The 27,106-nt window shown below is 38.4% G+C and overlaps 1 protein-coding gene across 1 annotated transcript in view; it reads right to left on the minus strand.

The window, feature by feature from the left end:
- Positions 1 to 27,106, minus strand: part of LRRC8C (leucine rich repeat containing 8 VRAC subunit C) — a 105,840-nt gene that overhangs the window by 18,202 nt on the left and 60,532 nt on the right. Inside the window, exon 2 of the mRNA XM_036754918.1 lies at positions 20,968 to 21,109. Within this exon, the coding sequence (XP_036610813.1) occupies positions 20,968 to 21,105 (138 nt within the window). The 5' untranslated portion in view covers positions 21,106 to 21,109. The remainder of the gene's footprint in view (positions 1 to 20,967; positions 21,110 to 27,106) is intronic.

A 27,106-nucleotide genomic window follows, 5' to 3' on the forward strand; every position in this document is an offset into this window, starting at 1 on the left:
CGAAACAGGTTTTTCTACCTCTAGAATGCTTTAACTACCATGTAGAGACCTTAAATAACTCAATGTAAACTAAACTAGGCACAGAGGAAATACAAAAGGCAAAATGCCTGATCAATGTTGTTTATAGGAGAATTCAACCAAGATTTAACAATGATTATACCTATGCTACACAAATTATTCACAAAATTAATAAGCCTAGGAAATACCTTTTATGAGACCAATATAATCCTAATACCTAATTGGAGGAAACAGGGTGTAATGGATAGTGAACCAGCCTCAAAACCAGGAAGACTTGGGTTCACAACTTGCTTCTGATATATACTAGTTGTAAGACCCTGGGAAATTCACTTAACCTTTTAGTGGTCTGGGCAAATTTCTAAACCTATAAATTTCACAGAAAGCAATGGCCCGCTTTGGTAGAAGGAATTTCCTCAACAGGGATTGTGATGGAAGACTACTGTGCTATAAGAAATGATGAGCTCAATGATCTTAGAAAAACATGGAAAGATTTATATGAAGTAATGAAGAGCAAAAAGAGCACAACCAAGCGAAGAGTGTATACAGTGACAGCAATATTGTTTAAAAATGACTTTGAGCGGGGGCAGAGTCAAGATGGCAGCTGGAAAGCAGGGACTTGTGTGAGCTCCCCACCAGGTCCCTCCAAAAACCTATCAAAAATGGCTCTGAACAAATTCTAGAACTGCAGAACCCACAAAATAGCAGAGGGAAGCAGGGCTGCAGCCCACGACAGCCTGGATGGTCACTGGATGAGGTCTATCGGGCATTGAGTAGAGGGGAATGGAGTCCAGCGTGGGTGGCGGCAGGACCAACCAGACCAGGAGCCGGGTGGAACAGGCCCCAACGCCCTGAATCAATGAGCTGTGGCAGTTACCAGACTTCTCAACCCACGAACATCAAAGACAACAGAGAAGGTTAGTGGGAAAAGCTGCTGGGGACAGAGTGAAAAGAGTTCGCAGTTTGGCCACTGCCCCGGGGGCAGCCGGGTGAGGTGCAGCTACAGAACTAGAGCTGCATTTGCTTCTGGCCCCAGGCCCACCTGGTGGGAGGAATTAAGTGGCTGATCAGAGCAGGAGTGCAGAGCCTGCTTAAGATTTGCGTCAGGTCCAGGTTGGGGGTTCTTGGGGAAGGAGGAGTGCTGGTGTGGCAGAGCTGGCTGTATAGATACACCTCTGAAATCAACGGCGCATCCCCTCAAGCTTGGAACAAAGCACTCTTTATTATGCATATATATATATATGTGTGTGTATGTATATATATATATACATATGTGTGTGTCTCTATATGTAGGTGTATATATATATACAGAGAGAGAGAGAGAGAGAGAGACAGAGACAGAGAGACAGAGACAGAGGGCACAGGGTGAGTTGAATATGAAGGGATGATATCTAAAAAACTAAAATCAAATTAAGGGATAAGAGAGGAATATATTGAGAAAGGGAGAAAGGGAGAGAGAGAATGGGGTAAATTATCTCACATAAAAGTGGCAAGAAAAAGCGGTTCTGTAGGAAGGGAAGAGGGAGCAGGTGAGGAAGAATGAGTAAATCTTGCTCTCATTGGATTTGACCTGAGGAGGGAATACCATACACACTCAATTGGGTATCTTACCCCACAGGAAAGAAGGAGGAAGAAGATAAAAAAGATGGGATGATAGAAGGGAGGGCAGATGGGAGAGGAAGTAATCAAAAACAAACACTTTCGAAAAGGGACAGGGTCAAAGGAGCAAATTCAATAAAGGGGGATAGGTTAGGAAGGAGCAAAACATAGTCAATCTTTCATAACATGAGTATTGTGGAAGCGTTTTACATAATGATACATATGTGGCCTATGTTGAATTGCTTGCCTTCTTAGGGAGGGTGGGCAGGGAGGGAAGAGGGGAGAGAATTTGGAACTCAAAGTTTTAAAAACAGATGTTCACAAACAACAAAAAACAGTTTTTGCATGCAACTAGGAAATAAGATACACATGCGATGGGGCGTAGAAATTTATCTTGCCCTACAAGAGAAGAAGGGAAAGGGGGATAGGAGGGGAGTGGGGTGACAGAAGGGAGGGCTGACTGGGGAACGGGGCAACCAGAATATATGCCATCTTGGAGTGGGTGGGAGGGTAGAAATGGGGAGAAAATTCATAATTCAAACTCTTGTGAAAATCAATGCTGAAAACCAAATATATTAAATAAATAAAATAAAAAAAAAAGGAAATAAAATTGGTTGCCCTTTCAGCGAGGTTTGAGGTGTGAGGTAAGGCAAGGAAGGAAAGAATTTAGAACTCAAAATTTAAAAAAAGATTGTTTTAAAATGTTACATGTAACTGGGAAATAAAATTTTTAAAAGAATGAAAAAATATGCAACGGGCCTAGCATTTTAAAATAAGCAATAAATTCATTTTATTAAAAAAATAAAAAAAGAATGAGCGAATAAGTTATTTTGTCTATTATGAATGCCCAAATTGACTATAAAATATATATGAAGAAAGACACTATCTGCATCCAAAGAACTGATAAATAGAAGTATGTATAGTGTGAGAAATGAATGTTTCTCTCATTTTAATAACTATTGTATTAGGACCAAGGTTTTTTCCCCCTTTCTACTTCCTCATCCAAAAGTCAACTAGTGTGGAAAATTTCTTTTAAAGATTTACCCAGAAAAAATAAAAAAAAATAAAGATTTACCCAGGTCAAGATCTAATCAGACAGTAAATGAAATTCTAAATATGGGTTAATAGGTATATTCTGGCTCATTGTGTTTGTTCAGATGCCTGGAGAAAGGTTGATTCTCCCTATTATCAAGACAGGTGATATAGAAATTGGTCTCTTTGACCAAGAGTTGAGTGACCTAAGTCATGTATCCCAAGACCTTCATTTTAATATAGCCCACACCTATCTTTACATTAACAAATCTGAGTTGCTTGCCACCCTCTAGGAACACCTCCCTTTAAAGGGCATATAAACTGTGACCCCAACCCCATTAGGGGTCTTTGGTCTAAGAGAGATAGCCAAATAATCATTCTTTTATTAATAACCTGCTGGCCTTATTAATAAAATGATTAAATCACTCAGAAACTATGTCTCCCAAACCTTTCTAGATGTCACAACAGAATAATTTTACATATACATGTGTATATGTGTGTTATACACACACACACACACTACATACACTTACCTGTGTCTAATGGAAGCTATCTCTAGGGCAAGGTGGGGGGAGGGAAGACAAAAAAAGGAAATTTACACATTAACTTTATATATTTAAAAGAAATCCCAAGCGGTACATAGTAGATTTGCAGTTTCGTGTGCAATCATCTTTTTTTTTTATTATATTATGTTATGGAAAAAAACATTAAAGTTATCTTAGTCAGTCTGATTTTACGATTTCCTCCAGCAATATTTGGTGACTTGAGAAGAGTCAAGGAAGCAGATGATAAGAATTTCTGGTCCTGCTCAGCCCTAGACTTGGGATTTAGCAGGGTGAAATGATGGGTAGAAAGTTTTCCTTGATGGTGAGGTCAGTGTGTGGCTGCCATAGAGGTCAGGAGAGTGTGTTGCAGAGTGGATGCCTACTCAGGTAGGGCTAGATTGGGAAAGGCTCTAAATGTAAAGTCTAGAAGTCTGTCAAGTCCACAAGCATTTATAAAGTAGCTACCAGGTGCCAGGCACTGTGCTAAGTGCTGGGATACAAAGAAAGGCAAAAACAGTTCCTGCCCTTGAGGAGCTTACAGTCTAATAGCAGAGGGCAGGAAAGAACAACGGAAGATCCCTGAGCAATCAATCAACAAGCATTTCTTAAGTGCTTGCCATGTGCCAGCCATCAGCCTAAACACTGAAGATACAAAGAAAGAAAAATGGACGCTTTATCCCAAGAAGCATACATTTTAATGGGGGAGACGACACGCAAAAAAACAATACCTACTTACACATTACACATAATGGATGCAAGGATGCAAAGAAGGCATTAGCATTTGGAGGGGCTCAGGAGAGGCCTCCTGCAGAAGGCAGCATCTGGGCTAAGTCTTGAAGGAATCTAGAGATTGTAAATGGAAAAGCTAAGGAGGGAGAACATTCTGGGGATGGGTGGTAGTCAATGCAAAGGGATGCTGGGCACGGTCAGATCCATGCTGTAGGAATATCACAATGGCAGTAAGATCAGCTAGTCGGCTATCTCAGTAGTTCAGGGGAAAGGTGACAAGGGTTGGAATTAGGATGACAGCTGAGGGAGTGGAAAGGGAAGAGTTTGGGAGGCAGAACTGAAAAGACCCAGCAACTGATTAGATACGGGGGCGAGGGAGAAGGAAGAATTAAGGCTGACTCTGGGTGACTAGGAGAATACTGGGGCCCCTCACAGGTATGGGGAAAAATTAAGAGGCTTCACTACCATGGGGTTTAATTCTTAATTATTTCCCTATGTGCTAGTCTTTTCTTCCCAGCTAAGCTGTCAACATCTTGGGCACATATTCCAGGTCTTATGTTCTCTTTTTTATCTTTGATGATACTTACTGCAGTCCTGGGCAGGAGGCATGTTTAAAAGGTACTCATTGATTGATGCTATGTAATTTCATTACATATATGAGATTAACCCTCAGCTTACCAAAAATCTCACTGAGCAGAAGAATTCCATTCTTCAGCTATGCCGGCTAACTGAGGTTTTACCATATAATTTCCCACTTCTATCTCAGTTAGCTGACATAGGGAAACCACAGATTTAAAGATATATGGGCCCTTGAAGCTTATCTAGTCTTATTCTCTCATTTTATAAATGAGGAAACTGAAGCAGAGTGGTCAAGCAACTCCCCGAGAGGCATGCATAGTTAAGTGGCAGAGTTGGGCTTTGAACCTAGGCTCTGTGACTTTAAGATGAGTGCTTTTTCTATTGCGCCACAAACAAATCCAATTGCTGAGATGGCTGGATTTAATTACAGTAAATGATTTGTTTCATCAACCATCAAGTACATACTATGTTTAAGGGGCATCCTCAGAATTATTCCTCAATTGACATATTGGTTTTGGTTCCTCTTCCATAGCTATATGATTATTTATTTCCATGTCGCTTTTGCAGGGCTTCCTCTGTGTGTTCAATCATGTTTGACTCTTTGTGACCCCATAGACTTATCCATGGGATTTTTTTGGGCAAAGACAATGGCGTAATTTGCCATTTCCTTCTCTAGCTCATTTTACAGATGAGGAAACTGAGGCAAACAAGGTTAAGTGACTTGCCCAGGGTCACAGAGTTAACTAAGTGTCTGAGGCTGAATTTGAACTCAGGTTGTCCTGACTCCTGACCAGAGACTCTATCCATTGTACCACCTAAATGCCCTGAAAATTATAAGGAGAGGTAACCAAAGGTTAAACACCGTTATCCTCACTTAGGCAAGTCAGGGTTATTCAGGGCTCCTGTTTTTCTGTCTATAATTCCAGTCACCTGGTTATGCTCTGCCTCCCACTTAGTCTAGTGTGGTAGCAAGGGGCTGGACTGCAAGTTTTTAGGAGGCAGGTATGAGCATGAGCAATATGAAGGAGGAAAGAAGACAAGGTTCACTTTTGTCTCACAAGACTTCCTGTACAGCCATCTCACACAGGTCTTCATTATATTGCTTCCAAACAAATTTTGTTTTTTATGCCACTAGGGTTTCTCTCCCCACTCCCCAGTATCTTTTCCTTCCCAGAGAGCTATGCCATATAACACACCATATTTTTAAAGGAAAAAGAAAATAAAACAGGAAGAATCTGATTTTCATAATGTTACAGAAATAAAAAAAAAACCCTAAAAGTATGGGCAATGTGTAGCACTTAGGGGCCTCCTTCTTTTGCAAAAGGTTGGGAATTTTTAGCATCTTCTCATCTCTCTTCTTTTGAGCCTTGCTTATTCTTTCAAATTTTGCAACATTCACTTTTTATGTCTCTCAGTGTGGTTGTTCTTTCGATGATTTGAGGTAAGTCCAAAGGATCAGTGATGAAAAATGCCATCTATCTCCAGGGAGAGAAATGATGAATTCTGAGCAGAGTGAAACATACTTTATTAATTTTCTTTATTTTCCTTTTTTGTGTGTTTTCTTTTGTAACATGGCTAATATGGAAATATGTTTTACATGACGTCACACGTATAATCAATATTATATTGCCTGCCTTCTCAAAAGGGAGAGAATTTGGAACTCAAAATTTTAAAAAAATGAATGTTTAAAAGTGTAATTGGGAAATATTTAACAAAAGAAATAAAATGTTATTCTGAGAAGGTTATATATTCCTCAGAGGGTGAAAGGGGTCCACGACACAAAAAGGGTTAAGAATCCATGACCTATAGGGAATGTCACTTCTTTAAAAGAAAGAGGGAAAGAAAGAAATGAATGAGTGAATGAATGAAGAGAGAGAGTGAGTCTGGCTTCTCCCAAATCCCCATCAACTCTTAGCACTACAAGGAATCTATGAATGGAGAGAAGGTTGAGGGAGGAGGAGACTGAGAAGAAAAGGTGTTGCTAACATTAGCCTCTCTTGGTGAGATCCTAGGGTTGGAGGAAATTCCAAGATCAGGGGCTATAATTGTATATAAAATCCAGTTTCTGCTCTACTTGGTGTCTAGGGGCCATAGGGACTCCTAGGCACAGGTTTTGAAGCGTTTTCACTCTTTTGTCAAACAGACACTACAGAACAGAGAAATCTCATTGTACTGACAAAGAAAATTCACAATATTGCATAGCAATGCCTTACATTATTAATTTGAAAGGGAAGCTATGTGTTTGTAAAATCTCAACAAGAGTGGTGCAAAAATCCATAATAATGATCCGAGAGAACAAATGTGTTTCCTGTTAATTGCCTATAGTATTGAAATGGTGTCACCAGATGATCTAAGGGAAGCCTTTTCAGAAACATATTGCAGAATCACAGAAACTGGAGGAAAAAAAGAAAAGCTCATTCATTCTCTTCAAGGATTGCTATTCTCTACATGAAAACAGTCCAAAGAATGAGGAACCACAATGAAAAGTAAATGGTTTGGTCAAGGCATCATCACCATTAGAATGTTATTTATTAGTAATAGCATATTAGCTAAGGAAAGGCTACTCGCAGGTTGTATTTATCTAATAGTATAATAATAGCTAATAATAATATATATAATAATAGTAATAGCTAATAATAGCAGCTGTCATTTATAAAGCGATTTAAGATTTGCAAAGCCCTTTAGAAATTTTATCTCATTTGGTCTTCTCAACAACCCTAGAAAGTAGGCACTATATTATTGTTCCCATCTTACAGGTGAGGAAACTGAGGCAAAAGTGAAGTAACACAGCTAGTAAGTATGTGAAGCCACATGTGAAGCCTGATGCCAGGCTCGCTGCTGTATCCACTGCAACACCTAGCCGCCTTAGAGGTGGTTTACGGATAGAGGGCTGAGCCTAGAATCAGGAAGACCTAGGTGCAAGATTTTTTGTCTCTGGTATAAAGTAGCCATGTAATCCCTGGCAAGTCATTTAACTATCCAGTGTCCCTGGCAATTCTTTAAGGCAGTGCTTCTCCAAATGTGCTCCTATTTCCATGATAATACTTCAAGACATTTTAGTTTCTAATATGGCAAACATTGGTAACCCACATAAGCCAAAGCTCTTTGGATAGTTGTTAAATGATTTTTAAGAGAGTAAAGGGGTCCCGAGACTAAAAAATTTGAGAACCACTGCTCTAGGTTACAGAGGATTGTCCACATGCATTGACAGAAAGAGTTCCCATATGGGTGAAATCACAGGTCTAAACAAACAATTAGAATTTGTACATAGTAATAATGGTAGTAAACTTATATAGTCAGAAGAACTTTGGCTCTTGAGTCAGAGGAACTAGATTGAAATCCTGCCTCTGACACTTACCACTTGTGTGACCCTGCCTTCACTTCCTTGGGCTTCAGTTTCCTCGCCTGTAAATTTATGAAGTTGAACTACATGGGCCTCTGAGGTCCTTTCCAGCTCTATGAGCCTATGACCTGGAGATGTTCATAGAGTATCATCATTCCTGATTTAGAGATAGTTGATTCTTGTCCACTGTCCCACAATAAATAATTGGCCTATCAGAACTTTAAACCCAGGTCCAACCTTTGGGTATATTTAAAGAGATGTTAATAAAAATTTTAAAAATTTTGCCTGTCATAACATTTATATTCAAATGTCCTAGCCTACTTCTTTCCCCCAACTTGAGCAGAATGCTGAATTGTCGTGGGCCCAGAGAGGTTTTATCAGCATATGGATAAACCTGTCCTAATTCAGGTTTTATTTTAAGCATCCCCATTAGCACCCTTTGCAATTTCATCCACACTCTGAATTCCAATGTATAAAATATGCCCATGCAAGTGAAAATTTCTGAGCATCCTTTCATGAGGCCAAATCTGATTTGGCAGGAGGGTAAAATGAGGGAGCCAGCTATCTTCAGTGTGCAGCCCTAGTTTTTAGCATCATCTCTTTTGAACTATTCAAGAGCTTACCAATGGTCTAAACTATCACACAACCAAGAATACTTCTTCCCACTCCCAGATCCTAGGGATTTAGATCCCAGGGCTTCTGGGGATCTATGGTGACTTCTTTGACAGAGATGTAGGAGCTGACTTGGATTTGCATGAGAATCTGTGTCAGGAAGCAGGACCTCAGATGTCACAAACTTCCTAGAATGAACTGCAACAGAGACCATCTGAAGCCTGAGAGGGACAAATCATCTACAGTAGCCTTGAATTATTTCAATGGCTTATTTTTTTTAATAAAGAGAGCAGGAAATACTTTTCTTCTGTTGAATTCACAAGGGCAGGCCCTTTGGGGCTTCATAGGGGTGGACGTGTCCTAGTTCCTGTTTCCATTTTAGAAAATCTAGCTATATTTGGTAAGAGTCTGGGTTGTTTTGAATTTGGTTGTAAGAAGATAACCTGAAATGTCTGAACAAAGACATAAAGCTAACATTTGGTGGTAGTGTTGGGGGTGGGGGGGAGTGGAATTCTGGGAAGGAATAAGTCAAAAAATTCCAAATTGCAAGCTCTCCAGATTTCCTCCACAAACAAGACAAAATACTACCTCAGGGAAAAAAGAGATTGGCAAAAATAAACAAGAGTTGGGGCAGAGCAGTGATCCTGCTGGGACAACTGGAGGAGACCTGAGGAAATACCCCTGCGATGGAGGCTCGGCCTGAATGAAGTGCAAACATTTGCAGGATATCTCCACTGAAACAATAAACTGTCATTAGTAATTGGGTAGTTTGAAAGAAAGATTGGGGATGAGCTAAATATGATGTGGTGATTCCAAAAAGCAAAATTGTGTAGAAAAAGGTAAAAACAATTATCTCATACAAATGAGGTGGGAGAGGAAGAACTGATACAGAAGAATCAGGTTGGGGTGGAGGGCTGGTAGTACTGGAACCCTACTCTCATCAGATCTGGGTTAAAGGGGAACCAACATATACATCTAGAAGGGTAGAAAAACCTTCTAAATTTATAAAGAAATGAGAGGGTGAAAGAACAGGATAAGGCGAAGGGCTTAGAAGAGTGCATAAATTAAGGTTTAGGAGGGTGGGGGGAGAGGAAAAGGGAGAGACTCTTAGAGGAGGGGATAGAACAAGGAAAAGGAGGGGAGAGATAAGGGAGATATTCTTTAAAAGGGTGTGAAATAGGGAGGTAATGGTTTGAAGTGAACAAGAGAAGAGATAAGGTAAAAAGAGAGGCTGAGAAGGACAACAGTGAGGAAAAATAGGATGGAGGGAAATTCACAAATAATAATTATAACCATGAATGTGAATGGGATGAACTTCCCCATAAAATGGAGATAGCAGAATGGATTCAAAATCAGAATCCGACAATATTCTGTTTACAAGAGACACATTTAAAAATGAGAGATATACACAGAGTTAATATAAAGGACTGGAGTAGAATATATTATGCCCCAGCTTATGCAAAAAAAAAAAGCAGGTGTAGCAATCATGATGTCAGACAAAATTAAAGCTAAAATAGATTTAATTAAAAGCAATAAACAGGGAAACTCCATTATGATAAAAAGTATGATGGATAGTGAAGCAATACGAATATTAAACTTATGTGCACCAAATACCATAGTATCTAAATTTTTAAAAGAAAAGTTAAATGAATTATAGGTGGAAATAGATAGTAGTACTATGATAGTGGAGGACCTTTAATCTCTCCCCCTCTGAACTAGACAAATCTAATCAAAAAATAAATAAGAAAGAAGTTAAGGAAGTGAATGGAATTTTAGATAAGCTAGATATGATTGATATTTGAAGAAAATTGAATGGAAATAGAAAGTAACACACCCCTTTTCTCAGTGGTACATAGTACCTTTACAAAGACTGATCATATATTAGGGCACAAAAGTTTTGTAACTAAAAGAAGAAATATTAAATGCTTCCTTTATAGATCACAATGCAATAAAAATTATATTTAACAAGGGACTACGGAAACAGAGAAAAAACTAACTGAAGATTAAACACCTAATCTTAAAGAATGAATAGGTTAAAGAGCAAATAATAGAAACAACCAGTAATTTCATCAAAGAAAATGATAATAATGAAACAACATATCAAAACCTATGGGATACAGCAAAAGCAGTAATCAGAGGAAAATTTTTATCTCTAAGTGCTTATATCAATAAAAAAGAAAGAGCAGACCAATAAACTGGGTAAACAAATTAAAAAAAACTGGAAAAAGAACAAATTAAAAATCTCAAATTAAATACTAAATTGGAAATACTAAAAATTTAAGGTGAAATTAATAAAACTGAGTGTAAGAAAATTATTGAATTAATAAACAAAACCAGGAGTTGGTATTATGAAAAAAATCAGTAAAATAGACATACCATTGGTTAATATGATTAAAAAGGAGAGAAGAAAACCAAATCAGCAGTATCAAAAATTAAAAGGGTGAATATATCACTAAAGAAGATGAAATCAATGCAATTATAAGGAGTTAGTTTGCCCAATTATATGCCAATAAATTTAGCAACTTAAGTGAAACAAAAGAATATTTACAAAGATACAAACAGCCCAGATTAGCAGAAGAGGAAATAACATATCTAAATAGACCTATTTTAGAAAAATAAATTGAACAGGACATAAATGAGTTTCCTAAGAAAAAAGCACCAGGACCAAATGGATTTACAGGTGAATTCTATCAAACATTCAAAGACCAACTAATTCCAATATTAAATAAATTATTTGGAATAACAGGCAAAGAAAGGGTTCTGCCAAACTTCTTTTATAAAATAAGTATGATACTGATACCTAAACCAGGAAAAGTAAAAACAGAGGAAGAAAATTATAGACCAATTTCACTAGTGAATATGGATGCAAAAATCCTAAATAAAGTATTAACTAGAAGATTACAGCAATACATTACAAAGATTATACATTATGACCAAGATGGATTCATACCAGGAATACAAGGATGGTTTAACATAAGGAAAACAATTAACATAATTGATTATATCAATAATAAAGGTCACAAAAATCACATGATAATATCAATAGATGCAGAAAAAGCATTTGATAAAGTACAACACTCATTTCTTTTAAAAACACTTGAGGCATAAATCAGGCCTGCACAACATATGGCCTGTGAAAAACGCAGGGTTGCCACTGCTCACTCTCCTGTTTTGTCATGTGACCTGCAGTAACCAACCATCGTCAGTTCATTTCTAGTCTAACCTATCTGTGGCCCAAAAGAGTTTAGTCTATTTTAATTTTGGTACCTACCTACTGCCAAATTGTGCAGATCTGGCATAAATGGACTTTTCCTTAAGTTGATAGGAAGCATTTACCTAAAACCATTAGCAAGCATTATTTGTAATGGGGATAAGCCAGAAGTCTTCCCAGTAACGTCAGGTGTGAAACAAAGATTCCCACTGTCACCAATATTATTCAATGTTATATTGGAAATCTTAGCAATAAGAGAAGAAAAAGAAATAGAAGGAATCAGAATAAGGAATGAGGTAATAAAATTATTTCTTTTTGCCAATGATAAGATGATATACTTGGAAAATCCTAATGACTCAACTAAAAAGTCAATTGAAATAGTGAACAATTTCAGCAAAAAGTAGCAGGATATAAAGTAAACCTACACAAACCATCAGTGTATGTGTGTGTGTCTGTGTGTGTGTGTGTGTGTGTGTGTGTGTGTGTGTGTATCACCCTGCAGGAAGAGTTAGCTAGAGATACCACATTTAAAATAACTAGTCTAGACAGTATAAAAATCTGGGAATATACCTACCAGAACAAACCAAGATCTATATGAACAAAACCATAAAAAAACTTTGTATACAAATAAAATCAGATTTAAATAAATGGAGAAATATTGTTTGTGGGTAGGCAAGGCCAATATAATAAAAATGACATTTTTACCAAAATTAATCTATATATTCAATGTCATCCCAATTAAATTATCAAAAAATTATTTTATTGAACTAGAAAAAATAACAGGATTCATTTGGAAGAACAAAAGTTCAAGAATACCAAAGGAACTAATGGAAAAAATGTAAAGGAAGGAGATTTAGCAGTACCAGATCTTAAACTCTATTATGAGGTAGTGATTATCAAAACTATCTGGTATTAACTAAGAAATAGAAAGATAGATCAGTGAAATAGAGCAGATATATAATCTATAGCAGCAAATATAGTAATCTAGTGTCTAACAAGTGTAAAGACTTAAGTTTTTGGGATAAGAATTTATCATTTGGTAAAAATTGTTGGGAAAGCTGGAAAGCAGTCTGGCAGAAACAGGGTATAGACAAATATCTTACACCATTTACCAAGATAAGGTCAAAATGGATACACGACCTAGATATAAAGGGAGATATTACAAGAAAATTTGAAGAGCACCGGAAATATCACCTATCAGACTTATGGAATAATTAATGAACAAATGAGAGATAGTGTTGTGAGACATAAAATGGATAATTTTGATTACATTAAATTTAAAAGGTTTTGTACAAATAAAACAAATGTAGCCAAGATCAGAAGGAAAGCAGAAAACTGGTGCAGGGGGTAGGGGGGAGGAGAAATTTTATAGACAGTTCCTCAGATAAAGGTCTCATATCTCAAATATAAAAAAACTTTGTCAAATATATAAGAATGCAAGTCATTCCCCAACTGATAAATGATCAAAGAACAAGAACAGGCAGTTTTCCAATGAAGATATCATAACAATTTATAGTCATATGAAAAGATGTTCTAAATGATTATTGATTAGAAAAATGTAAATTAAGACAACATTGAGATATCATTTTACACCTATCAGATTGGCTAAAATGATAGAAGGAGAAAGTGACAAACGTTGGAGAGGATGTGGAAAATTGGAGACTTGCTTCACTGCTGGTGGATCTGTGAGTTGATACAACCATTTTGGAGAAAGATTTGGAATTATGCCCAAAGAGTTATTAAACGGCCTCTACCCTTTGAGCCAGTATTACCACTATCAGGTCTTTTCCCAAGATGATTAGGGAAAATGGAAAAGAACCTCCATGTTCTAAAATATTTACAGCAGTTCTCTTTGTGGTGGCAAAGAACTGGACGTTGTGGAGATGCCTGTCTATTGGAGAACGGCTAAACAAATTGTGGTACATGTTCATGATGGAATATTACTCTGCTATAAGAAACGATGAGCTCCATGATTTTAGAAAAGAATGGAGAGACCTTCATGAAATAATAAAGAGAAAAATGAGCAGAATCAAGAGAACATTGTATACAGTAAGAGCAGTATCGTTTTAAGAACAACTTTGAGTAGTTAAGTCATTCTAACTATTATAAATACCCAAATTAACTGCAAAGATCCTATGAAGGAAGATGCTGTTTGAATCCAGAAAAAGAAGTCACACACACACATGTGTATGTATATATGTGTGCATGCATAGGATAAATGCATGTACACACACATATACGTATGCGTTTATATGTGTGTATATGTGTGTGTGTATACACATATACACACACATACAGATTTGTGTCTAATGGTAGGCATCTCAAAATTGGGATGGGGGAAGGAAAAAAAAAAGAAAGTTACATGATAACTGTTGTATATTTGAAAGACATAGCAAGCTGTAAATAATGGATCTGCAATTTGAGGGGCAATTCTGTTTTTCTATTCCACTTTGTTATGGAAATGCTCATTTTATCTCTTACGTTCGGAATGAAATAAATTAATTTTTTTTAAAAAAGCTACATTTTCCAAGGAAGCAACAGGCTCTTAGGATTGTGTCTATGATATGGACTGTGGTTAGTTTTTTAATAATATTTATATCACAACCTGGGTGTTTAGCCTATTGGTCTCTTAGCCTCCCTGGACTATGCTGTGTGCTTGTCTACTTTCCAGAAATAAATCAGTGGAAAAGGGTTTAGACTTTTTCTGCTGGGCCTCCAGAGAGCAGAATTAGGAGCAGGGAGTGGAGGTTTCTAGGAAGACAACTTAGGCTTGATGTAAGGAAGGCTCCCCTAACAACTAGAAATAATCAGTAGTAGAATAGGTTACCCCAGGAGGTAGTGAGCTCCATCTCATCAGAGATCCTCTAGCAAAGACTGGATGGGACCAATTGTTGAGTGTATTGTAGAAAGCCTCTTGTTCAGAGATACGTTGGACTACACGGCGGCCTCTGCAGTTAGACCTGAAAGTTGGTGAAATAGCCCTTATATGGAAAAAACTAAAAATGTAATGATAAGAAGTATCACATTTTCAAGAACAATTCATGGGATTGGATAAATCTTTGTGGGTTAGAGCTATAACTACTACCCACCTTTAAAAGAAATCTATCGTGGATGTGAATTGTAATATATATATATATATATATATATATATATATATATATGTATGTATATACCTTAATATATCTCAAAAGGATTAATAAGAAAGTAGGTAGAGATATTTGCAGACAGAATCCAAAGTGGAATGATATGGTATAGAGAGGGGAGCAGGGAATACACCCTTAGATTCGATGGTTTGAATCTCACTTCTGCTATTTCCTACCCACATGACTTCAGACAAGTTACTTAACTACTCTGGGCTTCAGTTTCCTCATCTACAAAGCAATCAGGTTAGATTCAGTGACTTCCGAGTTCCCTTTCAGCTTTAAACCCTAAGATTCTACACTCAAATCAGACCTCTGAAACTTAGCTATGTGCCCATGGGCAAGCCCATGAGCCTCTCTGAGACTCAGCTTCCTCTCTCCAGTGTTGAGATAATAGTACATCGTTTTGCTCTTTAATAATGTCTGTTGAACCTGCCTCACTTGGATGTTGTGAATACTGCTCTTGGATGATTCTAGTTTGTTTACTTCTTATATAAAAAAGTAAGCAAGAAAGAAAGCAGGAGGTAAATTTTAGTGGGCTAACCTGAGAGAACTTTTCAACTTTTATTGTTAAGTCCGTGCAATGGTAAATCTCATAAATTATAAAAGCTCCACATGCAAACCAGTACTCTCAGAAAGGAGTAGTACAATCAAGTCAATAAGCAATGAGTAAGTGCCTGCTGTGAGCCAGTTACTGTGTGAAATGCTAGCTGTCACTGAAGTCAGAAAGATGGGGCTTCAAAGCCTACACCTGACACAATGTGTGATCATGAAGGTAGGTCATCTCTTGGCGCCTGCCACCTCATCAATCAACAACATTTGATTTATTAATTATATAATAACATTTCATAAAACACATATCATTATAACATTCTAATGTCACCATAAAACATATATCTTTATTATAGTATTCTAATGTTATCATAATATATCATTATAACATTTGAATGTTATCATAATACATGCACCATTACCATAACATTCTAATGTTATCATAATAATGCATCATTATCATAATACTCTAATGTCATAAATAGCTCATTATCATAACATTGTAATGTTATCATAAACATATATCATTATTATAACATTCTAATGTTATCATAAAACATGTATCATTACCATAACAGTCTAGTGCTATAAACATGTATCATTATTATATCATTCTAATGTTATCATAAACATGTATCACTTTACAGCATTCTAATGTTGTCATAAGATGTATTATTGTAACATTCTACTATTATAGACATGTATCCTAATTATAACATTCTAATGTTATCATAAAACATGCATCATTATTAGAATATCCTAATGTTATAAAATATATAACATTATTAGAATATTATTATAAAACATTCATTAAGCATCCAGCATGTCCTAGCCATTGTGTTGGGCATGAAGAATACAAAAACAAAACACAAGGAACCAGCAGCTGCTCTAAAGAAGCTCGTATTCTCTGGAGGGAAGCAGCACATATACATTTAAATGTAAACAAAGCAAATGTATGGCCTCATAAAACAGGGCGAATATGCTTGTGCGGCTTCCCTCGCAGGATTTTGAGGCTTTAATGAGATAAAGCATGTAAGGTCCTTTGTAAACTGTAAAGCTCTATATAAATGTTGGCTATTATTATTATTATTAGAGATGTTGTTGTTATCGATTTACCAATACTGCCCTGGAAGGTGTAATTTATCAAATGGTGTCTTATGGGAATTAACAGGTGAGCATTCCATTACTGAAAAATATTTTGCCAATCAATAATTACATGGCTTTACCAAGCTTCTATTTAATAAACTTAATAATAATAATTGATCACTTTATGTACATTATCTCACTGGTATTCATAACACCCCAGGTGAAGCAGGTTCCGCAGATATCATTAAAGAAAAAAACTAGTTATTATTTCAACTCTACAGAGAGGAAACGGAGTCTCAGAAAGGCTAAGGGGCTTGCCCATGGTCACATGATTTGAACCAAAGACTTCCTAACCAAATCCAGCACTCTGCCCACTAAAACTGCCTTGTCTCTTTTACATTAACTGACTTTACAAATAAGTCCTGAAAGCACTGCAGTATTTCTATTTTATAGAAGGAAAAATAAAGGTCCATGGAACAGCCCGGATTTGTTCAATAAATGCCAACACAGAAATAGGAATAGAAGTCTGGTGGTCCAAGTTATGGTCTATCATTCATTAAGTCCAATTTTATTGGATGATTTGGGCAGAACTAAAATTGAAAGCCTCTCTTATGTATCTCCCCAAGTGGTACTGCTTCCTCCTGTAAGCATTGTGGGTAGTTTTACTTTCCTTAGTAATTTTGTATTTGTTTTGACTTTATTCACTTATCCAAATGTCATTAGGAAGCTTTCCTTCTCGGTCCCATTGCCAGCTTTCATGTATAGGGCTGACACTAAATCTAATGTAGTATGAATTGGCCAAAGGCCATTCTCACCATTAAACATTCCTTATCTTCAGGTTATAAATATAGTATGATATGTGTGACTCGATATACCACTGGGACCGCTTGTAGAGAGGACATGATCTGTTGTTTTCTCTGCAGCTTCATTCTAATAGAGCATGCATGCAAATGCCCATACATTGGTCCAAATCAGCATGCCATTGCCAGCATTTATTGGTTTACATAAACAAGCTCCAGACCTACAAGAAAAAAGATGGGAGCTGGTCTGCTAAGCTGGAACAGACCACAGAGGAGAGGACAAGGTCAGTAAATACTCAGATAGGACAACACTCTGACCTAACCCTGGGCAAGGCCAAAAAGAACCAATGGGAACTGTGCACACATTCAGCTGATCCCAGCTATCATCAGCGAGTTCTTTTTGTGAACATCTGCCTGCCTCCCAGCTGTCCGAAAAGAGGGGAAGAAAGGGCTAGCAAGGAGGCATAGAGTTCTCACTTCCATGAAACTAATTAGCAAAAGTGACTCATTTTTAACTGCTGTTGTCTATACTGCTCCCTTAACACTTGCTCCTTCTATCATTTGTGTCAAGCACGGTGCCTTCAGCTCAACAAACATCTGGAGACTGCTTGATTCCCAAGGGCACCATCAGAGCCCCATCATTGCAAGACAGCTAAGTCCGGAGCCTTTGACCTTAGTGCAGGGCATGCCAGAAGTGCCCCCATGTGAGTTAAGGGACTTACACAGTCTGTATAGTCTCCCTCCCCTCTCCCTATGGTAATGTGGATATTCAGAGGATGTTCTAATAAGGCCAAATTTGCAGGGGACATTTGAATGTACTCCTGGACCCAAGGGAGATCTGTCCTCTAAATTAATGCTGTCAACCTCAAATAGAAACAGATCCATACATGAGGATCCCTGAGGGCACATAATGACTTACTTTTAAAATGTAACAATTATGTATGTTTTATTGTATTTTTATTTATTTTGTCAAACATTTCCCAATTTCATTTTAATCTGGCTCTGCTACATTGGGGAGTGCTGAGGACAGTAGTCGTCTTGTGTTTGACAGTTGGTGTTCAGCCCTGTTCAACTCTCTGTGACCCCATTTGGAGTTTTCTTGGCAAAGATACTGGACGGTTTTGCCATTTCCTTCTCCAGCTCATTCTACAGATGAGGAAACTGAGGCAAAGAGGGTTAAGTGACTTGCCCAGGGTCACACAGCTAGTATGTGTCTGAGGCCAGATTTGAATTCAGGAAGATGAGTCTTTCCTACTCCTGGCCTGGCCCTCTATAACCCTGTGCCACCTAGCTGACCTCGTGTTTGACCCCTCTACTGTAAAGGATACTCAGTACTACTATTTTCCTAGGCAATCTCCTTGAATTTCACAGTATTTTTCCAAATACACTAGTTCTTTTTTATTTATAGGGTTTCTATAGAGCCTCCCAAGGCTCTTTCATTCTGTCATAGGAAATGCAAACAATAGGGATGACTTGGAAAGAATCCTGGACCGGGATATGTGAAACTTACTTTCTAATCCCAAACTCTCCCCACTAACTGCCTGACCTTGAACAAATCATTTGACCATCTCTGGGCCTTGGTATCCTCATCTGTAAAAGGAGAGATCTGGATGAGACGACTGCTAAGATCATTTTTACATCTAAAGTTCAATGACTCCATCGCAGCGTAAGCAAGTTCTGCCAGGTATCACATATCCCTGGTAGAGCAACCAGTTGACAAAGGCATTTACAGGTGGTGCTTGTTGGCTCACGGATGGTATGTAAGCTCTCTGAGGGCAGGGCCAGCTCCTTTTTCATCTTTGTATTTCACGAGCACTTAATGAGGTCCAGTGTTGCTCTAGTACCAGAGGTAGGTCTTCATCCCACTTTCATACCTCCACGGAGGGGCGATAAAGGGGAGGGAGAGGAGACTCTGAAGATGATTTGCTGTTTGTAAGTCACTTGAGCAAGTGACTTAACCTCTCTGATGTTTCTTCATTTGTACAACGAGGAGATTGGACTATATGGGCTCTGAGGTCCCTTTGAGTTCTGCATCTATGATCCTAGGATTCATGGGAGGATAAGGACACAGGGCCCATAATTACAACGAGTGGACAGGAGTCAATCTGTGCTGCCAGAGGAAGTGTCTACACATTGATGAGCTCATAACACCACTTGAGTTAGTGTTACAATAGTATAACATAGAAGGCTAATTTTAAAGTTAGAGCTTAGAATTAACATTAGCATTCATCTGAGAAGCACAAAAAGAAAATATCTGAGCAAGTAGGTGGAGCAGTGGATAGAGCACTGGCCCTGAAGTCAGGAGGACCTGAGTTCAAATGTGACCTCAGATACTTACTATGCGACCCTTGGCAAGTCACTTAACCATGATTACCTTTTAAAAAAAAAGAAAAATGTCCCATTTGAAAGAGAATGTGGCTTGCTCTGTTACTGACTGTGAGACCTTAGACAAATCAAGTCACAGCCATTCTTGGCCTCAGCTCCTCACCATCAGAATGGGGTGGGGAAGGTGGTTGCACCAGATGGCATCTAAAGTTGTTCCCAACCTTAAATTTATGATTTCATGATCCTATGGCCTAAATTCTAGAATTGAATTATTTTAATTTCATCATTCAACAATTCTTAAGATCAGGGATATTTCTGATATTTGTTTTAAAAGCAAAACAAAACAAAAAAAAAACCAACAACAACAACAACCTGCTTGGCTGTCAATCAATTGCCTTTTAGTTTCAGTGAAAGCATATAAGAGCATTCATTCATAATGTCAGCACCAGGGATCCAAGGAAGCTCATCAAAAAAGGCTCAGCTCCCTGCCGTGCAACAAATAGGAATTGGGTAAGGAGCAAGAGCTAAAGGATTCATGTAAAATAGGACTCCAGTGAGTCTTTGAAATGGTTTCTTTATATTTCAGAGAAACATGGGGAGATGCAAGGTGAAATGAGCAAAACCCAGAGAATAACATATATAAATGACAGCAACAACATGAAAGATCACTAGAAGTAAATCAAAAACTAAAGATGATCCTGGAGTGCAGCAGATCATGAATCACACCTCCCTTCCTTTTAGTCAGCCAACTAGCTTTAAGTGCCCACTACGTGTTAAGCACTGGACATACAGAGAAAGCAAACAGAATAATAGCCCCTGCTCCCAAGGAGCTCACTCACAGTCTAAGGAGGGAGGCAACCTGCTAACAACTATATACAAACAAAATATGTACAAGATAATGAGGGTGCAGTCTGAGAGGGGAGGTGCTAGCATTAAGGAGCATTGGAAGAGGCTTATTGCAGAATGTAGGAATTTAGCAGACTTGAAGGAAGCCAGGAGCCAGAGATGAGGAGGGAGAGCATTCCGGGCAGGGGGCACAGCAAGTGAAAACGCTCAGCCAGGAGATAGTGGCATGTGAAAAATTGCAAGGGGGCCAGTGTTACTAGAAAGCAGAGTACTTGGAGGCGAGTAAGCAGAGAAGAGGGGAATTTACTGGGGTGCTGTGTTGTCATTTCATTGTGGATTGCGGTCACCATATTGAGTTTTTGCTTAACTGAATTTGTTAAAAGGAAGAGTTCAATTTTAAGGTAGGGAGAATGGTGGAAAGAGAGATAATATTCCTGGAAATGACACATAAAAATATAAAACACCACTAAACCTTAATTAAAAGAAAAGAAAAGGTTTCTTTTGTTCTGATGTCTCCCACCCCCAGGTCTGTGCTAAGGTTTTATTTACTTACTTGTAAGGTGCAGCCAAACACACCAATCATTAGCATGACTACAGAGAGATATTCTGTAAACACATCCCACCAAGGTTTGAGTACTCGGAATGCAGGCTGCTGTTCAGAAAATTGCCTGAATTCCGTTACCGGAATCATGATTCTGAAAAAGAAGGAGAAATGCAGATGAGTTTAACCAGTAGATCCATTTCCATATGGGTAAGGAAAGCTGCGTGCTGCAGAACTCACGCTTTGGAATTGAGGTGCTAGAAAAGACTTTTGAGAGTCCCTTGGACAGCAAGGAGGTCAAATTAGTAGATACTTAAGGAAATTAATTCAGACTATTCCCTGGCAGGTCAAATACAGAAGCTAAGCTTAATACTCTGGCCACATAGTAAGAAGACAGAGGACGCTTTGGAAAAGACCCTGATGTTGGGAAAGATGGAAGGCAAAGGGAAAAGGAGATGACAGAAGATGAGCTGGATAGTGTCATAGAAACAATGAACATGAACTTTGAGAGACAGTGGTGAATAGATAGAATCCATGGGGTCGCAAAGTCAGACACAACTGAATGAATGAACGACAACAAATAGGCAAATCTGATGTTTTTCATACATTAGCAATGAAAATTAAGTTTTGCAAAGATCATATTTGTATAATATGTAGATTCAATTTAAATTTTACATTTATTAAACACCTATTATACCTACTTTGTATGAGACATGCAGCTAGATTGGTTAATTTTCTGGTGAACTTGGTCCCCTAGACCTATTGTACAAAATGAGGGGAGGAGGAGGTCCTATAATTTCATTGGTATAGGGAATTCTTGGAAACAAAACTTGTACCAATGCGGTCCTATAATCTATAGTCTTAGCTGTATTAGAAACTGAGAAGTTGTAATTTGTCTGGAGTCACACAGGTCCAGAAAATTGATGTTCAAAAATATTCAATAATGTTATATTAGTAAAGACACTGGGTAATAATTGCAGACACCTATGCCGTCCCTTCTGGTTCGCAAAGTGCTTTACAAACATTAGCTTATTTGACCTTTACAAAAACCTGTAGCAAGACAAGTACTACATGTTCTCCTATTCTCATCTTACAAATGAGGACACAGGCTTGATGTCAGTGGTCACACTGCTGTGGAGGTTCAGGGCCAAGATTTGAACTCGGGTCTCTCCTAACTTCCCAACGCACTGTTCTTTCCACATTATTCAACATGTCATTCCATTTGGACCTATGAAAACTTGTCATTGGTTCTTTAATTAAAATGTTTTTCAATGAACAAAAATCATTTTCTCTCCCTTTTTGCTGCCAAGAATTTCTGACCTTCATAGACTTAGAAATCTGCCCATACCCACCCTGACCTCAAGAAGCACTTGTGCTTTCCTAGAACCTTTAAGACATAAAACAACCTCTTATTTTCATCATCTAAGTAAAGCTTCTCACTGTCTGACCCCAGCCTACCTTTCCTAGCTTATTTCACATCACTCTCCTTCATGCCCTATAGGGCTGCCAAAGGTGCCGACATATAATCCTTCTATCTTCAGTTTCTAGACTTTGCACAGGCTTGTCCCCAGGCCTAGAATGTGCTCTCTCCTCCCAGCTTAGAATGCTTATCAAGGTTTAATTCCTCAACTCCATGATACTTATGTTTATCTTGTATACATTTTGTAAACAAACTTGACCCTGTTTGCCTCAGTTTCCTCATCTGTAAAATGAGCTGGAGAGGGAAATGGCAAACCACTCCAGTATCTTTACCAAGAGAACCCCAAAATGGGGTCATGAAGAGTCGGACACAACTGAAACAACTGAACTATAATAACAAAACATTTTGTATTGACTTATCTATATAAACCTTTGTTTCTTTTCAACAGAATATAAGTTCTTTGAGGGCAGGGACTGTCTGTTATGGGGGCCTAGGTCAGTGCCTTGCACAGTCAGCACTTATGGCTTTGGATGAAAATGCCACTTTTTTGAATAAATGAATGAATTGAGTATATATTATTGGTATTGTATATCAGTTGCGTCTACACAAAATAACATATTGCATTTTATTTTTAATTTTGTTACACATTTTCCAATTACATTTTAATCTGGTTCAGGCCCCGCTTGGGAGTTTTGCGTGGGCAGCAAGTTTGATACCTCTGCTCTACAGCAGACAATGCACTGTGCTAGACATTGAGAGAGAGAATCAGAATCAATAAGTATTTATAAGGTCCCTACTGTGTGCCAAGCACTGTGCTGAGTGCCAGCCATACAAAGTAAACCAAAAGATAGTCCCTACCCACAAGAAGTTCACAATCTAATAGGGGAGACAACACACAAAAAGGAAGCTGAAAAGGGGAGGAGAGGGGAAGTTCCCCCAAGTGGAAGGCAGGGAGGGACATGATAAAGTTAGCATGGGAAGTGATCTAAGGGAGCAAGAATCTCAGGGTTCATTTCATTTTGCAGAATGATGAGTCTCTGGAGATCAAGTCCAGGAAAGCAGCCAGATGAGAACAGGTAAGGAGAGTTCCATGGGTATTCTCTTTAAATGGTAGAGGATTAGTTCCCAGATGTCCACTGGGATCCCACCCTCTCCAACCGGAAGGAGACGGGGATGGCGGGAGATATGAAGGTAAAAAGCTTTAAAGAAATACAGGGAGTTTCAGGGAAGTTTTATCCTATATTATGTATTTTGATTTGTTTTTATTCTTAGTGATCTCCAAGTACTGTCCATGTTCTCAGTATCACGAAAAGTCCAGTATAGATTTATTTCCATTCGGTTTCCCCCTGGGGCCCACACTGACTTCTCTTCATCTCCACAAGGATTTAGAAGTTTGTCCTTATCCTCAATTAATAAGTTAGAGATGGTACAGAGGCATTCACCAAAGGGAATTCAGTCAGGTTGCATTACAATCATCTATCCCGGTCAGTCCCCACAACTAATGCTGACATTCAACCAGGTGAAGAAACATTGTTACAGAAGTCGCAGTTGTTATTAGTAGTAAGTGGGAAGAGGAAGAGGAGGGAAGTTATGGTAGGAGAGGAGGAAAGAAGTTAGCCCTTGACAGTAATAGGCAAAGTAGCAGTAGTATTAGTAGTAGTTACTGTCAACATTTCTAAAGCACTTTAAAGTTTGCCAACCTTAAAGCAAGTATAAAGATGATGATGTGTATATAAACATCTTTCATACCCATCATTTCATATGGTGCTCACAACAACTCCAGAAGGGAAGTATACTTATTATGCCCATCTTACACTCTTCATTTGCCAGGAGCTGCTCTGCTTGATTTCATCTTCATTATGCCCAGACCGGGATAAGCTCATCATCCTGGAGATTGCTTCAGCTTAGCTATCTCAACAGCTTTGGTTGCTTCTGCCCCTTTTTATGGCAATTGAGTTGTACTCAAGGGCTGGAGAACAAAATGGTGAGGGCAGAGCAAAAAACCTCTTCCTAGAGCCTTTCTTTATAGAGGGTTCAACACCCCAGCCACCTCTTCATTTGCCACCAGCTGTTCTGCTTGGTTTTGACTTCCCCCTCATCTTCATCATGCCCCTCAGCCAAGTACATAGCCCTCTGGCACTCTCCCCAACCCTCACCTTTCAGCTTCTGTGCATTGTCTTCTCCATTAGATTGTAGGCTCCTTGAGGGCAGGGACTGTCTTTCTTTTCCTTATTTATGTCTCTAGTGCTTAGCACAGTGCCTGGCACGTAGCAGAAAGCTAATAAATGTTTATCATGTTGTATTTACAGACAAAAAATTGAGGATGAAAGAATTTAAGGTCACAAAACTTGTACTATGTGATTATGGTTTGATGATTAAGTATCCAAAGCAGGATTCAAACCCAGGTCTTCCTCCAACTCAGCTATAAGAGACTGCCTGTTCTGTTATCATTCTTATATTGGGAGCCTGGCATAGGGCATTGTCACCCCTCTGTGTCCTGTGGATTAGGAGTTGGTCATTTTCTCCTCCCTGAGTGTATCTAGAATGACAGAAAGCAAATTTCTCTAACCTACTCTTTGAGCATAGGGCAGTTTCAGGTACAAAGGACCCAAGGACTTAGAACTGTCCTCTTTTAACTCTTGCTCAGGGAATCCATTATTGAGGTCTATAGCTCTCATCCACAAGAGATTCATGGGAGTTTTATGGCAATAGAGTTGGCGAAGGAAATGGCCAACCAGACCAATATGTTTGCCAAGAAAACCCCATGGACATTATGGGTCCATGGGATCATGAAGAGTCAGATACGACTGAACAACAACATGAAGGGCTACCTCTAAAACCAGGAAATAATCACAACTTAGTGGGTCTTGAAACCAATCACTAAGGTTCGATGCTAAATTCTTGCTTGTCTCAAAGTCCTGGAGCTGCCTATTTAAGCTAGACTCGACACTCAGCTGGTAGAAATGAGTCAATGTCTTTATAAAGTTCCCTAACATTGTGCTTCTCTGGAGTGTTTATATCAAACTCTTCAGGAAGAAGAGATGGCAGATTCAACTATGTCACTTTGTGTCCAAGAAAACGCAATGGTCCTTGATGGCTTCTAAGAGAAAATGAAAACTCCTCTGCTGGGCATCTATAGCCCTTCACAACAACTTGGTATAGACTATTATCATTAGCCAGGCTTTAAGTAGACTGGGAAGTAGAAAGAGAAAAAACAAACCCCAAGATTGTAAAAAGTCAGCCAACCAGAAACCCTGGGTGAAATGTGGAGCTTCTGTTCGCTCTGGGGAATGGCATTACTTGTACTCGTTCCTGAGTGGTTTTCTACATATTCACAAAAGCCTTGCAGGGCAGTTACAGCTACACTTGATTGCTTTTTAATCACTACTCAGTGGGAAGCAAATGATTTAGCTCAACTTTGGGTCATCATTTCAAGTCCAGAGGGAACTATTTTGAACCAACTATAGGATCTAAATTATCTTTTCCTCCCACTTGGTTCAGGTTTTCTTTTTTGCAAATATAAATGATTGTGTGGCTTTTTTCCCCCTTTATCTCAGCCCCTTGCTTATCCAATACTCTCTGAGAAACATTTGCTACTTTATGTTCTTGTAATTTTACAGGCCTGGGAATTCCCTCCTCAGACACCAATAGCATCCTCCCTATAACTGAGGAGATAGTAGACAGCAGCCTCCCTGAGTGTAGAATGCCCTCCACCCTCACCTCCACCTCTTAAATCCCTCACTTCCTTCGAGACTCAGCTTAAGCATCACCTTCTATTTCAAGGCTTCTTAACCATCAGATTGTAAACTTGATTTTTTTTTTAGTAAATTATTTTCCATTGCAATGATCTGTATTTTGCTTTATGCATTTCAAATCATTATTCTGAGAAGATGTCCATAGGCTTCAACAGACTGCAAAAAAGAGGTTACATAAGCCTTTCTTGATTTCCCCAAGTGTTAGAACCTTCTTTCACCTCTCCCTAGCCTCCAGGGTGTCTCCCTAGGTGATTTCAAATCTGTGATCCAATAGGATGAGCCCTTCATTTCTTGGTATCTTGACTATATTTACTTATTTGTGTGCATATTATCTCTCCAGGTAGACAGTAAGCTTGTTGAGGGCAAGAACAGGTTTGTTTTTTGTTTCTGTAATCATAATGCCTATTATAGTCCTTAGTATATAGTAAGTGCATAATAAATGTATAATATGTGTATAGTAGGTACATAATAAATGCTTGTTGACTGATTTATTGATAGTCTTTGAGAGTTCATAGAGTCCTTTTAAGCCTATTATTTATTTTGTTTCTAGTCTGTATATACCTATTTACAGACTTGTTTTTCCTGATAGAATATAAGCTCTTTGAGGGAAGACTGTTTAATTTTTGTCTTTGTAATTCCAGGATCTAGCACAGTGCCTTGTATACAGAAGGCATTTAATAAAATCTTGTTGATTGATTGGTCTTTGGTCTTTGAAAATTGCTCCTGACAAAACATTTATCATGCCGTGACCAATCTGGTGATGTGCTTTTCCTCATTCACCCAGCCTGGTCCTCACGCAATCCACATAATTAGGCCCATACTTGCCTTTCCAGGGAGTTTACCCTCCCTCTGGCAGAGTCTTCAATAATCTATGGTCAAGTCCATGCTATGACTAGGCATCAAAGTAGGACTTCTGTGGGGGCTCTTAGAAAGGGGGTCTCTCAAAAGACAACAAAAGGAATCCAAGTAGATGTTT

The sequence above is a fragment of the Trichosurus vulpecula genome, chromosome 4 (genome assembly GCF_011100635.1).
Source record: "Trichosurus vulpecula isolate mTriVul1 chromosome 4, mTriVul1.pri, whole genome shotgun sequence".
NCBI classification, from domain to species: Eukaryota; Metazoa; Chordata; class Mammalia; order Diprotodontia; family Phalangeridae; genus Trichosurus; species Trichosurus vulpecula.